A 19,213-nucleotide genomic window follows, 5' to 3' on the forward strand; every position below is an offset into this window, starting at 1 on the left:
AGGAAAAAGAAGGTTGGACAGAAAGCAAGTGCTCCTCCAATCAAAAAAAAGAGAAAGTCGCCAGCAAAAAAGAAAACAACGAAACGACGAAAGCAAAAGTAGAAATGGAAACCGGCCCGGCATTTGAAAGGTCGACGTTGATCTCTCGACCGGAATTAAATTTATTTGCCATTCCACCTACCGATTCGAGTATCATTAGCAGCGAATATTTTACATTCTTTCCCACCACGGCAATTAGCAATTCTAATGCTCCGATTGAAATTATTGTGCCCCCAAGCCAGCAATTATATACCGATTTTGGCCCGAATAGTCACTTCCTGTATTGTAAATTTTCTATCGTGAAGGCAGACGCGACAAAGTTGGCAGCCACAGACAAGGTCGCTGGGTGTCATAATTTGTTTGCTGCCTTGTTCAGTAGTATTAGCGTAGAAATTAATAATAATCTAGTTAGCCGTTCAGACGACGGACTTTATGCTTACAAGAAGCATATTGTAGACACATTGACTCATTCGGCTGCAAGTAAGACTTCCAAGTTACAAAGTCAATTATATTTTCCTGACACCTCTGATACCATCGATGACGCAAATACGGGATTTACGAAACGCGTTTCTTATTTCGCAAACAGTATTGATTGTGAAATCACTGGAAATCTGTTTGAAGCAGTTTTTCAAAACAGATATTTCCCAACTGATTGTTCCTTTCGCATCGTTCTCAAACGTTCAGATTCTCATTTCCATCTTGATTCGATTTCTCCTGCTGCAAAAGCGACCGATCCAGCTCCATTCAAGTTAAAGTGGTCCGCTTGTCAATTGTATGTAAAGCGCGTGCTGGTTAATCCAGCGATCGTTGCATCGCATCACAAGCTGTTGTCTGCTAGACAAAAGTTTTCATACCCTACGCAGATTATCGAATCGAGAATTTTTACAGCGAGCAAAGACGCACAGACAATTATAAGCGAACCTTTGTTTAGGTCCACTATCCCCCGAATTTTAATTTTGACTCTGCTCGATCCTGCTCGGTTTCACGGAGACATTAAAAAGTCACCATTTCGGTTCACCCCTTCTAGCTTAACTTCAATACGTGCTATGATCGATGGTGTGCCAATCATATTTCAAAACTTGGAAATCTCCTCAACAAATGGTCTTATTGGATACAATTCGATTTTCAACGCTCTCGATGACGCAGAATCTGGTCAAGACATTACGAGAGACTCGTATCTATCTGGCTCATTCTTTGTCGTGCTCGACATGAACCCGATACAGAGGATGAGTAAATATCTGAACACGAGGGAAGGAAACGTAACAGTTGAACTTCGCTTTGCTGCACCGCTCACATCAAGTGTCATGGTCATGGCCCTTGGAGTGTTTCAAGGTTTAATAACAATCGACTCTAACCGTATCGCAACACTCGAAGCTGACCAACACTAGCAGAATGAATACTGACCAATTGTTATACTTGATGCGCTGTGCCGTTTCAAACACCAGAGTAAAGAGTGTCCACGTTGTTCCACGCGACGCTCTACCCTCAATTACATTCGAATCATCGTTGCCAGCAGCTATTGGATTCAACGAGCAAAACAGTAGTGAAACTGGAACTCACTGGCTCTTCCTTTGGGTGGATAGAGACCGTAGTGGTGGTCAGATTTATGGGACCTTCATAGACAGTTATGGGAGAAATTATATAGATTACAAGTTTCCAAAGTTAAATTTCCCAATTATAACAGCGAATTTTTCAAATCTACAAATGCTGGATAGCTCAGTTTGTGGCTATTACGTAGTGTACATGACTTATTATTTCGCAAGAAATTATAGGCCGGAAGAGATTCTCAAACGATTCACTGCATTTCCAAGTCGTTTCAACGATAACGAGGTGGTGAAATTCGTAAAGAAGTTTCGCATGCGCTGTCAATTGGATAATCGACACTTGGTCGATTGCAATCATCAAAGTTCTTGCAGTAGACTCCACCGCCTCTAATCGGCAACATGCGTTCATTTCCTCTCGTCATTGTGGTCGTCGTCGTCGCCGCCACCTCAGTGGCAGCAAGGCTGGACGTTGACATGGAGTGCAGAGACTGTACCCAGCTCGCGTCACATGCTTTTCTAATTTACATGTCTGCAAACTCATCACTTGCACAAAGCACGTGCACATCAAAAGTGGAAGAATTTGCAGCCGACGAAAATTTAATTTTGGACATTCGATGGAATCCCGAGCAATGCTTGGATATTATTCCGTACAAGTTCAAAACCGTATCTTTACGTCGTGATTGCCAATGTAGCAATTCGCACGAATCAATTGTAAATATTGTAAAAGGTTATTTAGAAATTTTAATAATAAGCTTAGTATTGTCTGTCATTGTAATTAAAAAGTCAATTTTACAAAAATGCGTATTTGAAAAATGTTTCCCTCCTCCTTTAAATGTTTAATACATAAATTTTTCGTAAGCCTTTCCCCGCCATATTGATATATTTTATTTAAAGAAAGGCAATTTGTTTGGTTATGGTTTTGGCGGGTCTTGAGGGGGGTGGTTGCCTTTGCGATTTATTAATTTGCAAAGCAATCACTCTACATAAGCCGACTTTACCAATTTCGACGTTGCGCCAAACAAAATCCGAGACTAGCAGAATTTAATGAATTCATAGCAAACTTGGCATTTACATGAGAATTTAGTGTAAAAACACTCAATTCCCAATCTCCCTAAACTAAGAATTAATGTAAAACCATTAATTTACAATCTCCCTAAACGGAGAAATTTGTGTAAAAACCCTTAATTCGCAATCCCACTAAAACTGAGCCGGCCTGATTTTATCCACAGATAAGTAGTTCGTTATCACTTTGTCCCATTTTTTCATTTGGGCAAAAGTTGGAGCAGGATTTAGTTTCGTTCAAAAATTTGCCAAGTTTTTAACATTGGAGTCAGACCGAGGATCTATGCGAACTACATATCTGTGGCTGCACCGCTCGCTCACTCACCCGGCTCATACTTTGTTTCTCCACCACCACCACCACCAAGCTAAATAATAAAAACAACAAAGTAAGGTTTTTTAAAATTTAATATTTTGCAAATATTTTTAGTTTTTTTTTGCAGATGGACCTTCCCAAGAATTGTGTGGACTGCGTCAAAAGCAGGAATTATTGGCGGGTGAGGGTCGACGGCAGCCAAATCTGCTTCTCGCCAAATCTCCCACGGCCTGACTACTTTGTACAGGTCGTGGCGAATTTGGACACATGCCAGACCCTCATCCCTACTACCACCCCACCCCCTGAATCCATAGATGGGTGGTTCGCCGCAGGTAAGCTCACCTGCGAAATATATTTGTGCTAGCCACCTCATTTGCATACTTTGACACATTCGCGAGAGTTTATTCAACATGGAAAGCCAACGAGATTTATGCAAATGAAGTGACACACATAAATATTATTATTATTATAAGTATTATTATGCCATAGGTTTTGGCCTCGGCGTTACCACCCTGGTTCTCCTGGGGGTGGGCGTGGTTGCAGCAGTTGCTGCGGTTAGGCGACTCCGTCGTCGTCGTCACGAGCGAGACGGCTACCGTCGTCTCGTCGACGACGACGACCCATGGACAATCGCCTTTAGACGTAGGCAAAGGTACCTACATATATATTTATCTACATACATACATATCTACATGCATAAATATATATTTATCTACATATATACATACATATCTACGTACATCAATATATATATATCTACATACATACATACATAAATAACTTTTGTTATTGTTTTGTAGATCGGGGTCAGCAGAGAGTGAGCTGACGCTCTTTCGCGGTGTTCCTCAAGGGACCCCAATCAGGGACGCAAGGGGAATTGACCTCCCAGAAGAAGAAGAGGCTCCAGTGGAGGCCGTTGTGAATGGTAATCATACCATTCACATTATATATATATCACTCACTCACTCAATTTCTCCTTATTTATTTCCAGAGGAGGAGGGGGAGGAGGAAGTTGTCGCAGCAGCAGCAGCGGAAGCAGGAGATGAAAATGTCGGCGGCGACGTCAACAAAGTGCCTTTGGTGGAGGTGGCCGTGGAGGTTGAATCGCCTCCCCTCGATTTTCGACGCAGTGGTCGCAAAACCAAAAAGCCCGACCGGTTCGGCCATTAGAGATGAGATGTTTTTTTTTATATATGCACTTGCACATATCCAAATAAATATTTACATACATATTTACATAAATACATGCATACATATATATTTTATTTACTTGCGCATGTACACACTTTAGCGCATGATAAGACGCGGTGGTGCCCCATTCGTCGTCGTCGACGCATGCCCATGGCACCACCGCGTCCCATTCGTCGCCACCGACACATGACAGTGGGGGCGACACCCCCCATTCGCCAGCGTCCTCCTGACTCCTCCTACACACGGTCAGGCACACCCACGCCAATATCGGCTCAAGGCCTTACTTCATGAGGAACACCGAGGAATACATGAGGAACATCGAGGAACACGACCCGGAACACGTGTTCCAAGGTGTTCCAAGCTTGTTCCTTGAGGAACACATGAGGAACACCGAGGAACACATGAGGAACATCGAGGAACACGACCCGGAACACGTGTTCCAAGGTGTTCCAAGCCTGTTCCTTGAGGAAGACATGAGGAACACCGAAGATCACATGAGGAACATCGAGGAACACGACCCGGAACACGTGTTCCAAGGTGTTCCCAGCTTGTTCCTTGAGGAACACATGAGGAACATCGAGGAACACGACCCGGAACACGTGTTCCAAGGTGTTCCAAGCTTGTTCCTTGCGGAACACATGAGCAACACCGAGGAACACATGAGGAACATCGAGGAACACGACCCGGAACACGTGTTCCAAGGTGTTCCAAGCTTGTTCCTTGAGGAACACATGAGGAACACCGAGGAACACATGAGGAACATCGAGGAACACGACCCGGAACACGTGTTCCAAGGTGTTCCAAGCTTGTTCCTTGAGGAACACATGAGGAACACGGAGGAACACATGAGGAACATCGAGGAACACGACCCGGAACACGTGTTCCAAGGTGTTCCAAGCTTGTTCCTTGAGGAACACATGAGGAACACCGAGGAACACTACCCGGAACACGTGTTGCAAGGTGTTCCAAGCTTGTTCCTTGAGGAACACATGAGGAACACCGAGGAACACATGAGGAACATCGACGAACACGACCCGGAACACGTGTTAAAAGGTGTTCCAAGCTTGTTCCTTGAGGAACACATGAGGAACATCGAGGAACACGACCCGGAACACGTGTTCCAAGGTGTTCCAAGCTTGTTCCTTGAGGAACACATGAGGAACACCGAGGAACACGACCCGGAACACGTGTTCCAAGGTGTTCCAAGCTTGTTCCTTGAGGAACACATGAGGAACACCGAGGAACACATGAGGAACATCGAGGAACACGACCCGGAACACGTGTTCCAAGGTGCTCCAAGCTTGTTCCTTGAGGAACACATGAGGAACACCGAGGATCACATGAGGAACATCGAGGAACACGACCCGGAACACGTGTTCCAAGGTGTTCCAAGCTTGTTCCTTGAGGAAGACATGAGGAACACCGAAGATCACATGAGGAACATCGAGGAACACGACCCGGAACACGTGTTCCAAGGTGTTCCCAGCTTGTTCCTTGAGGAACACATGAGGAACATCGAGGAACACGACCGGGAACACGTGTTCCAAGGTGTTCGAAGCTTGTTCCTTGCGGAACACATGAGCAAACCGAGGAACACATGAGGAACATCGAGGAACACGACCCGGAACACGTGTTCCAAGGTGTTCCAAGCTTGTTCCTTGAGGAACACATGAGGAACACCGAGGAACACATGAGGAACATCGAGGAACACGACCCGGAACACGTGTTCCAAGGTGTTCCAAGCTTGTTCCTTGAGGAACACATGAGGAACACCGAGGAACACATGAGGAACATCGAGGAACACGACCCGGAACACGTGTTCCAAGGTGTTCCAAGCTTGTTCCTTGAGGAACACATGAGGAACACCGAGGAACACTACCCGGAACACGTGTTGCAAGGTGTTCCAAGCTTGTTCCTTGAGGAACACATGAGGAACACCGAGGAACACATGAGGAACATCGACGAACACGACCCGGAACACGTGTTAAAAGGTGTTCCAAGCTTGTTCCTTGAGGAACACATGAGGAACATCGAGGAACACGACCCGGAACACGTGTTCCAAGGTGTTCCAAGCTTGTTCCTTGAGGAACACATGAGGAACACCGGAGGAACACGACCCGGAACACGTGTTCCAAGGTGTTCCAAGCTTGTTCCTTGAGGAACACATGAGGAACACCGAGGAACACATGAGGAACATCGAGGAACACGACCGGAACACGTGTTCCAAGGTGCCTCCAAGCTTGTTCCTTGAGGAACACATGAGGAACACCGAGGATCACATGAGGAACATCGAGGAACACGACCCGGAACACGTGTTCCAAGGTGTTCCAAGCTTGTTCCTTGAGGAAGACATGAGGAACACCGAAGATCACATGAGGAACATCGAGAACACGACCCGGAACACGTGTTCCAAGGTGTTCCAGCTTGTTCCTTGAGGATACACGAGATCGAGGAACACGACCCGGAACACGTGTTCCCAAAGTGTGTTCCCAAGCTTGTTCCTTGAGGAACACATGAGGAACACCGAGGAACACATGAGGAACATCGAGGAACACGACCCGGAACACGTGTTCCAAGGTGTTCCAAGCTTGGTCCTTGAGGAACACATGAGGAACACCGAGGAACACATGAGGAACATCGAGGAACACGACCCGGAACACGTGTTCCAAGGTGTTCCAAGCTTGTTCCTTGAGGAACACATGAGGAACACGGAGGAACACATGAGGAACATCGAGGAACACGACCCGGAACACGTGTTCCAAGGTGTTCCAAGCTTGTTCCTTGAGGAACACATGAGGAACACCGAGGAACACTACCCGGAACACGTGTTGCAAGGTGTTCCAAGCTTGTTCCTTGAGGAACACATGAGGAACACCGAGGAACACATGAGGAACATCGAGGAACACGACCCGGAACACGTGTTCCAAGGTGCTCCAAGCTTGTTCCTTGAGGAACACATGAGGAACACCGAGGATCACATGAGGAACATCGAGGAACACGACCCGGAACACGTGTTCCAAGGTGTTCCAAGCTTGTTCCTTGAGGAACACATGAGGAACACCGAGGAACACATGAGGAACATCGAGGAACACGACCCGGAACACGTGTTCCAAGGTGTTCCAAGCTTGTTCCTTGAGGAACACATGAGGAACATCGAGGAACACGACCCGGAACACGTGTTCCAAGGTGTTCCAAGCTTGTTCCTTGAGGAACACATGAGGAACACCGAGGAACACATGAGGAACATCGAGGAACACGACCCGGAACACGTGTTCCAAGGTGTTCCAAGCTTGTTCCTTGAGGAACACATGAGGAACACCGAGGAACATGAGGAACATCGAGGAACACGACCCGGAACACGTGTTCCAAGGTGTTCCAAGCTTGTTCCTTGAGGAACACATGAGGAACACCGAGGAACACATGAGGAACATCGAGGAACACGACCCGGAACACGTGTTCCAAGGTGTTCCAAGCTTGTTCCTTGAGGAACACATGAGGAACACGAGGAACACTCGGAACACGTGTTCCAAGGTGTTCCAAGCTTGTTCCTTGAGGAACACATGAGGAACACCGAGGAACACATGAGGAACATCGAGGAACACGACCCGGAACACGTGTTCCAAGGTGTTCCAAGCTTGTTCCTTGAGGAACACATGAGGGAACATCGAGGAACACGACCCGGAACACGTGTTCCAAGGTGTTCCAAGCTTGTTCCTTGAGGAACACATGAGGAACAACCCACGAGGAACACGACCCGGAACACGTGTTCCAAGGTGTTCCAAGCTTGTTCCTTGAGGAACACATGAGGAACACCGAGGACACATGAGGAACATCGAGGAACACGACCCGGAACACGTGTTCCAAGGTGTTCCAAGCTTGTTCCTTGAGGAACACATGAGGAACACCGAGGAACACATGAGGAACATCGAGGAACACGACCCGGAACACGTGTTCCAAGGTGTTCCAAGCTTGTTCCTTGAGGAACACATGAGGAACACCGAACACATGAGGAACATCGAGGAACACGACCCGGAACACGTGTTCCAAGGTGTTCCAAGCTTGTTCCTTGAGGAACACATGAGGAAACATCGAGGAACACGACCCGGAACACGTGTTCCAAGGTGTTCCAAGCTTGTTCCTTGAGGAACACATGAGGAACACCGAGGAACACATGAGGAACATCGAGGAACACGACCCGGAACACGTGTTCCAAGGTGTTCCAAGCTTGTTCCTTGAGGAACACATGAGGAACACCGAGGAACACATGAGGAACATCGAGGAACACGACCCGGAACACGTGTTCCAAGGTGTTCCAAGCTTGTTCCTTGAGGAACACATGAGGAACAGAGGACACATGAGGAACATCGAGGAACACGACCCGGAACACGTGTTCCAAGGTGTTCCAAGCTTGTTCCTTGAGGAACACATGAGGAACACAGAACAAAAACCGAGGAACACGACCCGGAACACGTGTTCCAAGGTGTTCCAAGCTTGTTCCTTGAGGAACACATGAGGAACACCGAGGAACACATGAGGAACATCGAGGAACACGACCCGGAACACGTGTTCCAAGGTGTTCCAAGCTTGTTCCTTGAGGAACACATGAGGAACAATACAGAGGAACACGACCCGGAACACGTGTTCCAAGGTGTTCCAAGCTTGTTCCTTGAGGAACACATGAGGAAACCACCGAGGAACATCGAGGAACACGACGCGGAACACGTGTTCCAAGGTGTTCCAAGCTTGTTCCTTGAGGAACACATGAGGAACACCGAGGAACACACGAGGAACATCGAGGAACACGACCCGGAACACGTGTTCCAAGGTGTTCCAAGCTTGTTCCTTGAGGAACACATGAGGAAACCGAGGAACACATGAGGAACATCGAGGAACACGACCCGGAACACGTGTTCCAAGGTGTTCCAAGCTTGTTCCTTGAGGAACACATGAGGAACACCGAGGACACATGAGGAACATCGAGGAACACGACCCGGAACACGTGTTCCAAGGTGTTCCAAGCTTGTTCCTTGAGGAACACATGAGGAACATCGAGGAACACGACCCGGAACACGTGTTCCAAGGTGTTCCAAGCTTGTTCCTTGAGGAACACATGAGGAACACCGAGGAACACATGAGGAACATCGAGGAACACGACCCGGAACACTTGTTCCAAGGTGTTCCAAGCTTGTTCCTTGAGGAACACATGAGGAACACCGAGGAACACATGAGGAACATCGAGGAACACGACCCGGAACACGTGTTCCAAGGTGTTCCAAGCTTGTTCCTTGAGGAACACATGAGGAACACCGAGACACATGAGGAACATCGAGGAACACGACCCGGAACACGTGTTCCAAGGTGTTCCAAGCTTGTTCCTTGAGGAAACATGAGGAACACCGAGGACACATGAGGAACATCGAGGAACACGACCCGGAACACGTGTTCCAAGGTGTTCCAAGCTTGTTCCTTGAGGAACACATGAGGAACACCGAGGAAACATGAGGAACATCGAGGAACACGACCCGGAACACGTGTTCCAAGGTGTTCCAAGCTTGTTCCTTGAGAGAAACGAGGAACACATGAGGAACATCGAGGAACACGACCCGGAACACGTGTTCCAAGGTGTTCCAAGCTTGTTCCTTGAGGAACACATGAGGAACACCGAGGAACACATGAGGAACATCGAGGAACACGACCCGGAACACGTGTTCCAAGGTGTTCCAAGCTTGTTCCTTGAGGAACACATGAGGAACACCGAGGAACACATGAGGAACATCGAGGAACACGACCCGGAACACGTGTTCCAAGGTGTTCCAAGCTTGTTCCTTGAGGAACACATGAGGAACACCGAGGACACATGAGGAACATCGAGGAACACGACCCGGAACACGTGTTCCAAGGTGTTCCAAGCTTGTTCCTTGAGGAACACATGAGGAACATCGAGGAACACGACCGGGAACACGTGTTCCAAGGTGTTCCAAGCTTGTTCCTTGAGGAACACATGAGGAACACACCGAGGAACACGACCCGGAACACGTGTTCCAAGGTGTTCCAAGCTTGTTCCTTGAGGAACACATGAGGAACACCGAGGAAACATGAGGAACATCGAGGAACACGACCCGGAACACGTGTTCCAAGGTGTTCCAAGCTTGTTCCTTGAGGAACACATGAGGAACACCGAGGAACACATGAGGAACATCGAGGAACACGACCCGGAACACGTGTTCCAAGGTGTCCCAAGCTTGTTCCTTGAGGAACACATGAGGAACACCGAGGAACACATGAGGAACATCGAGGAACACGACCCGGAACACGTGTTCCAACAGCTTGTTCCTTGAGGAACACATGAGGAACACCGAGGAACACATGAGGAACATCGAGGAACACGACCCGGAACACGTGTTCCAAGGTGTTCCAAGCTTGTTCCTTGAGGAACACATGAGGAACACCGAGGAACACGACCCGGAACACGTGTTCCAAGGTGTTCCAAGCTTGTTCCTTGAGGAACACATGAGGAACACGAGGAACACATGAGGAACATCGAGGAACACGACCCGGAACACGTGTTCCAAGGTGTTCCAAGCTTGTTCCTTGAGGAACACATGAGGAACACCGAGGAACACACATAGGAACATCGAAGAGAACGAGACACGTGTTCCAAGGTGTTCCAAGCTTGTTCCTTGAGGAACACATGAGGAACACCGAGGAACACATGAGGAACATCGAGGAACACGACCCGGAACACGTGTTCCAAGGTGTTCCAAGCTTGTTCCTTGAGGAACACATGAGGAACGAGGGACACGACCCGGAACACGTGTTCCAAGGTGTTCCAAGCTTGTTCCTTGAGGAACACATGAGGAACACCGAGGAACACATGAGGAACATCGAGGAACACGACCCGGAACACGTGTTCCAAGGTGTTCCAAGCTTGTTCCTTGAGGAACACATGAGGAACACGCGAGGAACACGAACCCCGGAACACGTGTTCCAAGGTGTTCCAAGCTTGTTCCTTGAGGAACACATGAGGAAACGAGGAACACATGAGGAACATCGAGGAACACGACCCGGAACACGTGTTCCAAGGTGTTCCAAGCTTGTTCCTTGAGGAAACCACATGAGGAACATCGAGGAACACGACCCGGAACACGTGTTCCAAGGTGTTCCAAGCTTGTTCCTTGAGGAACACATGAGGAACACCGAGGAACACATGAGGAACATCGAGGAACACGACCCGGAACACGTGTTCCAAGGTGTTCCAAGCTTGTTCCTTGAGGAACACATGAGGAACACCGAGGAACAATGAGGAACATCGAGGAACACGACCCGGAACACGTGTTCCAAGGTGTTCCAAGCTTGTTCCTTGAGGAACACATGAGGAACACGAGGAACACATGAGGAACATCGAGGAACACGACCCGGAACACGTGTTCCAAGGTGTTCCAAGCTTGTTCCTTGAGGAACACATGAGGAACACCGAGGAACACATGAGGAACATCGAGGAACACGACCCGGAACACGTGTTCCAAGGTGTTCCAAGCTTGTTCCTTGAGGAACACATGAGGAACACCGAGGAACACATGAGGAACATCGAGGAACACGACCCGGAACACGTGTTCCAAGGTGTTCCAAGCTTGTTCCTTGAGGAGCACATGAGGAACACCGAGGAACACATGAGGAACATCGAGGAACACGACCCGGAACACGTGTTCCAAGGTGTTCCAAGCTTGTTCCTTGAGGTGCACATGAGGAACACCGAGGAACACATGAGGAACATCGAGGAACACGACCCGGAACACGTGTTCCAAGGTGTTCCAAGCTTGTTCCTTGAGGAACACATGAGGAACACCGAGGAACACATGAGGAACATCGAGGAACACGACCCGGAACACGTGTTCCAAGGTGTTCCAAGCTTGTTCCTTGAGGAACACATGAGGAACACCGAGGAACACATGAGGAACATCGAGGAACACGACCCGGAACACGTGTTCCAAGGTGTTCCAAGCTTGTTCCTTGAGGAACACATGAGGAACACCGAGGAACACATGAGGAACATCGAGGAACACGACCCGGAACACGTGTTCCAAGGTGTTCCAAGCTTGTTCCTTGAGGAACACATGAGGAACACCGAGGACACATGAGGAACATCGAGGAACACGACCGGAACAGTGTTCCAAGGTGTTCCAAGCTTGTTCCTTGAGGAACACATGAGGAACACCGAGGAACACATGAGGAACATCGAGGAACACGACCCGGAACACGTGTTCCAAGGTGTTCCAAGCTTGTTCCTTGAGGAATACAGAGGAACACCGAGGAACACATGAGGAACATCGAGGAACACGACCCGGAACACGTGTTCCAAGGTGTTCCAAGCTTGTTCCTTGAGGAACACATGAGGAACACCGAGGAACACTGAGGAACATCGAGGAACACGACCCGGAACACGTGTTCCAAGGTGTTCCAAGCTTGTTCCTTGAGGAACACATGAGGAACACATGAGGAACATCGAGGAACACGACCCGGAACACGTGTTCCAAGGTGTTCCAAGCTTGTTCCTTGAGGAACACATGAGGAACATCGAGGAACACGACGCGGAACACGTGTTCCAAGGTGTTCCAAGCTTGTTCCTTGAGGAACACATGAGGAACACCGAGGAACACATGAGGAACATCGAGGAACACGACCCGGAACACGTGTTCCAAGGTGTTCCAAGCTTGTTCCTTGAGGAACACATGAGGAACACCGAGGAACACTGAGGAACATCGAGGAACACGACCCGGAACACGTGTTCCAAGGTGTTCCAAGCTTGTTCCTTGAGGAACACATGAGGAACACCGAGGAACACATGAGGAACATCGAGGAACACGACCCGGAACACGTGTTCCAAGGTGTTCCAAGCTTGTTCCTTGAGGAACACATGAGGAACACCGAGGAACACATGAGGAACATCGAGGAACACGACCCGGAACACGTGTTCCAAGGTGTTCCAAGCTTGTTCCTTGAGGAACACATGAGGAACACCGAGGAACACATGAGGAACATCGAGGAACACGACCCGGAACACGTGTTCCAAGGTGTTCCAAGCTTGTTCCTTGAGGAACACATGAGGAACACCGAGGAACACGACCCCGAACACGTGTTCCAAGGTGTTCCAAGCTTGTTCCTTGAGGAACACGAGGAACACCGAGGAACACATGAGGAACATCGAGGAACACGACCCGGAACACGTGTTCCAAGGTGTTCCAAGCTTGTTCCTTGAGGAACACATGAGGAACACCGAGGAACACATGAGGAACATCGAGGAACACGACCCGGAACACGTGTTCCAAGGTGTTCCAAGCTTGTTCCTTGAGGAACACATGAGGAACAGAGGAACACATGAGGAACATCGAGGAACACGACCCGGAACACGTGTTCCAAGGTGTTCCAAGCTTGTTCCTTGAGGAACACAGAGGAACACCGAGGAACACATGAGGAACATCGAGGAACACGACCCGGAACACGTGTTCCAAGGTGTTCCAAGCTTGTTCCTTGAGGAACACATGAGGAACACCGAGGAACACATGAGGAACATCGAGGAACACGACCCGGAACACGTGTTCCAAGGTGTTCCAAGCTTGTTCCTTGAGGAACACATGAGGAACACCGAGGAACACATGAGGAACATCGAGGAACACGACCCGGAACACGTGTTCCAAGGTGTTCCAAGCTTGTTCCTTGAGGAACACATGAGGAACACCGAGGAACACATGAGGAACATCGAGGAACACGACCCGGAACACGTGTTCCAAGGTGTTCCAAGCTTGTTCCTTGAGGAACACATGAGGAACACCGAGGAACACATGAGGAACATCGAGGAACACGACCCGGAACACGTGTTCCAAGGTGTTCCAAGCTTGTTCCTTGAGGAACACATGAGGAACACCGAGGAACACATGAGGAACATCGAGGAACACGACCCGGAACACGTGTTCCAAGGTGTTCCAAGCTTGTTCCTTGAGGAACACATGAGGAACACCGAGGAACACATGAGGAACATCGAGGAACACGACCCGGAACACGTGTTCCAAGGTGTTCCAAGCTTGTTCCTCGAGGAACACATGAGGAACATCGAGGAACACGACCCGGAACACGTGTTCCAAGGTGTTCCAAGCTTGTTCCTTGAGGAACACATGAGGAAACCGAGGAACACATGAGGAACATCGAGGAACACGACCCGGAACACGTGTTCCAAGGTGTTCCAAGCTTGTTCCTTGAGGAACACATGAGGAACACCGAGGAACACGACCCGGAACACGTGTTCCAAGGTGTTCCAAGCTTGTTCCTTGAGGAACACATGAGGAACACCGAGGAACACATGAGGAACATCGAGGAACACGACCCGGAACACGTGTTCCAAGGTGTTCCAAGCTTGTTCCTTGAGGAACACATGAGGAACACCGAGGAACACATGAGGAACATCGAGGAACACGACCCGGAACACGTGTTCCAAGGTGTTCCAAGCTTGTTCCTTGAGGAACACATGAGGAACACCGAGGAACACATGAGGAACATCGAGGAACACGACCCGGAACACGTGTTCCAAGGTGTTCCAAGCTTGTTCCTTGAGGAACACATGAGGAACACCGAGGAACACATGAGGAACATCGAGGAACACGACCCGGAACACGTGTTCCAAGGTGTTCCAAGCTTGTTCCTTGAGGAACACATGAGGAACACCGAGGAACACATGAGGAACATCGAGGAACACGACCCGGAACACGTGTTCCAAGGTGTTCCAAGCTTGTTCCTTGAGGAACACATGAGGAACACCGAGGAACACATGAGGAACATCGAGGAACACGACCCGGAACACGTGTTCCAAGGTGTTCCAAGCTTGTTCCTTGAGGAACACATGAGGAACACCGAGGAACACATGAGGAACATCGAGGAACACGACCCGGAACACGTGTTCCAAGGTGTTCCAAGCTTGTTCCTTGAGGAACACATGAGGAACACCGAGGAACACATGAGGAACATCGAGGAACACGACCCGGAACACGTGTTCCAAGGTGTTCCAAGCTTGTTCCTTGAGGAACACATGAGGAACACCGAGGAACACATGAGGAACATCGAGGAACACGACCCGGAACACGTGTTCCAAGGTGTTCCAAGCTTGTTCCTTGAGGAACACATGAGGAACACCGAGGAACACATGAGGAACATCGAGGAACACGACCCGGAACACGTGTTCCAAGGTGTTCCAAGCTTGTTCCTTGAGGAACACATGAGGAACACCGAGGAACACATGAGGAACATCGAGGAACACGACCCGGAACACGTGTTCCAAGGTGTTCCAAGCTTGTTCCTTGAGGAACACATGAGGAACACCGAGGAACACATGAGGAACATCGAGGAACACGACCCGGAACACGTGTTCCAAGGTGTTCCAAGCTTGTTCCTTGAGGAACACATGAGGAACACCGAGAACACATGAGGAACATCGAGGAACACGACCCGGAACACGTGTTCCAAGGTGTTCCAAGCTTGTTCCTTGAGGAACACATGAGGAACATCGAGGAACACGACCCCGGAACACGTGTTCCAAGGTGTTCCAAGCTTGTTCCTTGAGGAACACATGAGGAACACCGAGGAACACATGAGGAACATCGAGGAACACGACCCGGAACACGTGTTCCAAGGTGTTCCAAGCTTGTTCCTTGAGGAACACATGAGGAACACGAGGAACACATGAGGAACATCGAGGAACACGACCCGGAACACGTGTTCCAAGGTGTTCCAAGCTTGTTCCTTGAGGAACACATGAGGAACACCGAGGACACATGAGGAACATCGAGGAACACGACCCGGAACACGTGTTCCAAGGTGTTCCAAGCTTGTTCCTTGAGGAACACATGAGGAACACCAGGAACACATGAGGAACATCGAGGAACACGACCCGGAACACGTGTTCCAAGGTGTTCCAAGCTTGTTCCTTGAGGAACACATGAGGAACACCGAGGAACACATGAGGAACATCGAGGAACACGACCCGGAACACGTGTTCCAAGGTGTTCCAAGCTTGTTCCTTGAGGAACACAGAAAACCAAAAATGAGGAACATCGAGGAACACGACCCGGAACACGTGTTCCAAGGTGTTCCAAGCTTGTTCCTTGAGGAACACATGAGGAACACCGAGGAACACATGAGGAACATCGAGGAACACGACCCGGAACACGTGTTCCAAGGTGTTCCAAGCTTGTTCCTTGAGGAACACATGAGGAACACGAGGAAACAGCGACCCGGAACAAGTGTTCCAAGGTGTTCCAAGCTTGTTCCTTGAGGAACACATGAGGAACACCGAGGAACACATGAGGAACATCGAGGAACACGACCCGGAACACGTGTTCCAAGGTGTTCCAAGCTTGTTCCTTGAGGAACACATGAGGAACACCGAGGAACACATGAGGAACATCGAGGAACACGACCCGGAACACGTGTTCCAAGGTGTTCCAAGCTTGTTCCTTGAGGAACACATGAGGAACACCGAGGAACACATGAGGAACATCGAGGAACACGACCCGGAACACGTGTTCCAAGGTGTTCCAAGCTTGTTCCTTGAGGAACACATGAGGAACACCGAGGAACACATGAGGAACATCGAGGAACACGACCCGGAACACGTGTTCCAAGGTGTTCCAAGCTTGTTCCTTGAGGAACACATGAGGGACACCGAGGAACACATGAGGAACATCGAGGAACACGACCCGGAACACGTGTTCCAAGGTGTTCCAAGCTTGTTCCTTGAGGAACACATGAGGAACACCGAGGAACACATGAGGAACATCGAGGAACACGACCCGGAACACGTGTTCCAAGGTGTTCCAAGCTTGTTCCTTGAGGAACACATGAGGAACACCGAGGAACACATGAGGAACATCGAGGAACACGACCCGGAACACGTGTTCCAAGGTGTTCCAAGCTTGTTCCTTGAGGAACACATGAGGAACACCGAGGAACACATGAGGAACATCGAGGAACACGACCCGGAACACGTGTTCCAAGGTGTTCCAAGCTTGTTCCTTGAGGAACACATGAGGAACACCGAGGAACACATGAGGAACATCGAGGAACACGACCCGGAACACGTGTTCCAAGGTGTTCCAAGCTTGTTCCTTGAGGAACACATGAGGAACACCGAGGAACAATGAGGAACATCGAGGAACACGACCCGGAACACGTGTTCCAAGGTGTTCCAAGCTTGTTCCTTGAGGAACACATGAGGAACACCGAGGAACACATGAGGAACATCGAGGAACACGACCCGGAACACGTGTTCCAAGGTGTTCCAAGCTTGTTCCTTGAGGAACACATGAGGAACACCGAGGAACACATGAGGAACATCGAGGAACACGACCCGGAACACGTGTTCCAAGGTGTTCCAAGCTTGTTCCTTGAGGAACACATGAGGAACACCGAGGAACACATGAGGAACATCGAGGAACACGACCCGGAACACGTGTTCCAAGGTGTTCCAAGCTTGTTCCTTGAGGAACACTGAGGAACACCGAGGAACACATGAGGAACATCGAGGAACACGACCCGGAACACGTGTTCCAAGGTGTTCCAAGCTTGTTCCTTGAGGAACACATGAGGAACACCGAGGAACACATGAGGAACATCGAGGAACACGACCCGGAACACGTGTTCCAAGGTGTTCCAAGCTTGTTCCTTGAGGAACACATGAGGAACATCCAGGAACACGACCCGGAACACGTGTTCCAAGGTGTTCCAAGCTTGTTCCTTGAGGAACACATGAGGAACACCGAGGAACACATGAGGAACATCGAGGAACACGACCCGGAACACGTGTTCCAAGGTGTTCCAAGCTTGTTCCTTGAGGAACACATGAGGAACAGAGGAAACATGAGGAACATCGAGGAACACGACCCGGAACACGTGTTCCAAGGTGTTCCAAGCTTGTTCCTTGAGGAACACATGAGGAACACCGAGGAACACATGAGGAACATCGAGGAACACGACCCGGAACACGTGTTCCAAGGTGTTCCAAGCTTGTTCCTTGAGGAACACATGAGGAACACCGAGGAACACACGAGGAACATCGAGGAACACGACCCGGAACACGTGTTCCAAGGTGTTCCAAGCTTGTTCCTTGAGGAACACATGAGGAACACCGAGGAAAACACGAGGAACATCGAGGAACACGACCCGGAACACGTGTTCCAAGGTGTTCCAAGCTTGTTCCTTGAGGAACACATGAGGAACACCGAGGAACACGACCCGGAACACGTGTTCCAAGGTGTTCCAAGCTTGTTCCTTGAGGAACACATGAGGAACACCGAGGAACAATGAGGAAATCGAGGAACACGACCCGGAACACGTGTTCCAAGGTGTTCCAAGCTTGTTCCTTGAGGAACACATGAGGAAACCGAGGAACACATGAGGAACATCGAGGAACACGACCCGGAACACGTGTTCCAAGGTGTTCCAAGCTTGTTCCTTGAGGAACACATGAGGAACACGAGGAACACATGAGGAACATCGAGGAACACGACCCGGAACACGTGTTCCAAGGTGTTCCAAGCTTGTTCCTTGAGGAACACAGAGGAACACCGAGGAACACATGAGGAACATCGAGGAACACGACCCGGAACACGTGTTCCAAGGTGTTCCAAGCTTGTTCCTTGAGGAACACATGAGGAACACCGAGGAACACATGAGGAACATCGAGGAACACGACCCGGAACACGTGTTCCAAGGTGTTCCAAGCTTGTTCCTTGAGGAACACATGAGGAACACCGAGGAACACATGAGGAACATCGAGGAACACGACCCGGAACACGTGTTCCAAGGTGTTCCAAGCTTGTTCCTTGAGGAACACATGAGGAACACCGAGGAACACATGAGGAACATCGAGGAACACGACCCGGAACACGTGTTCCAAGGTGTTCCAAGCTTGTTCCTTGAGGAACACATGAGGAACACCGAGGAACACGATAGAGTGAGAACATCGAGGAACACGACCCGGAACACGTGTTCCAAGGTTTCCAAGCTTGTTCCTTGAGGA

General features: G+C 49.5%; 1 protein-coding gene across 1 annotated transcript; it reads left to right on the top strand.

Annotated features, from left to right (window-relative positions):
• Positions 1–3,025: 3,025 nt before the first annotated feature.
• On the top strand, positions 3,026–4,128 carry LOC118433697. The gene is made up of 4 exons (XM_035845886.1): positions 3,026–3,290; positions 3,448–3,610; positions 3,759–3,883; positions 3,950–4,128. The coding sequence occupies exons 1-4, from the start codon at positions 3,086–3,088 to the stop codon at positions 4,126–4,128; spliced, it is 672 nt and encodes a 223-aa protein (XP_035701779.1). The 5' UTR covers positions 3,026–3,085.
• The last annotated feature ends 15,085 nt before the right edge of the window (positions 4,129–19,213 follow it).

Source organism: Folsomia candida, unplaced genomic scaffold (genome assembly GCF_002217175.1).
Source record: "Folsomia candida strain VU population unplaced genomic scaffold, ASM221717v1 Fcan01_Sc072, whole genome shotgun sequence".
Lineage (NCBI taxonomy): Eukaryota > Metazoa > Arthropoda > Collembola > Entomobryomorpha > Isotomidae > Folsomia > Folsomia candida.

Bases quoted from the DNA above. Each gene is read 5' to 3' on its own strand.
- LOC118433697 (XM_035845886.1), top strand. From the start codon at position 3,086: ATGGACCTTCCCAAGAATTGTGTGGACTGCGTCAAAAGCAGGAATTAT. The intron at 3,291-3,447 runs GTAAGCTCACCT...ATTATGCCATAG, and splicing joins AGATGGGTGGTTCGCCGCAG to GTTTTGGCCTCGGCGTTACC. The intron at 3,611-3,758 runs GTACCTACATAT...ATTGTTTTGTAG, and splicing joins GCCTTTAGACGTAGGCAAAG to ATCGGGGTCAGCAGAGAGTG.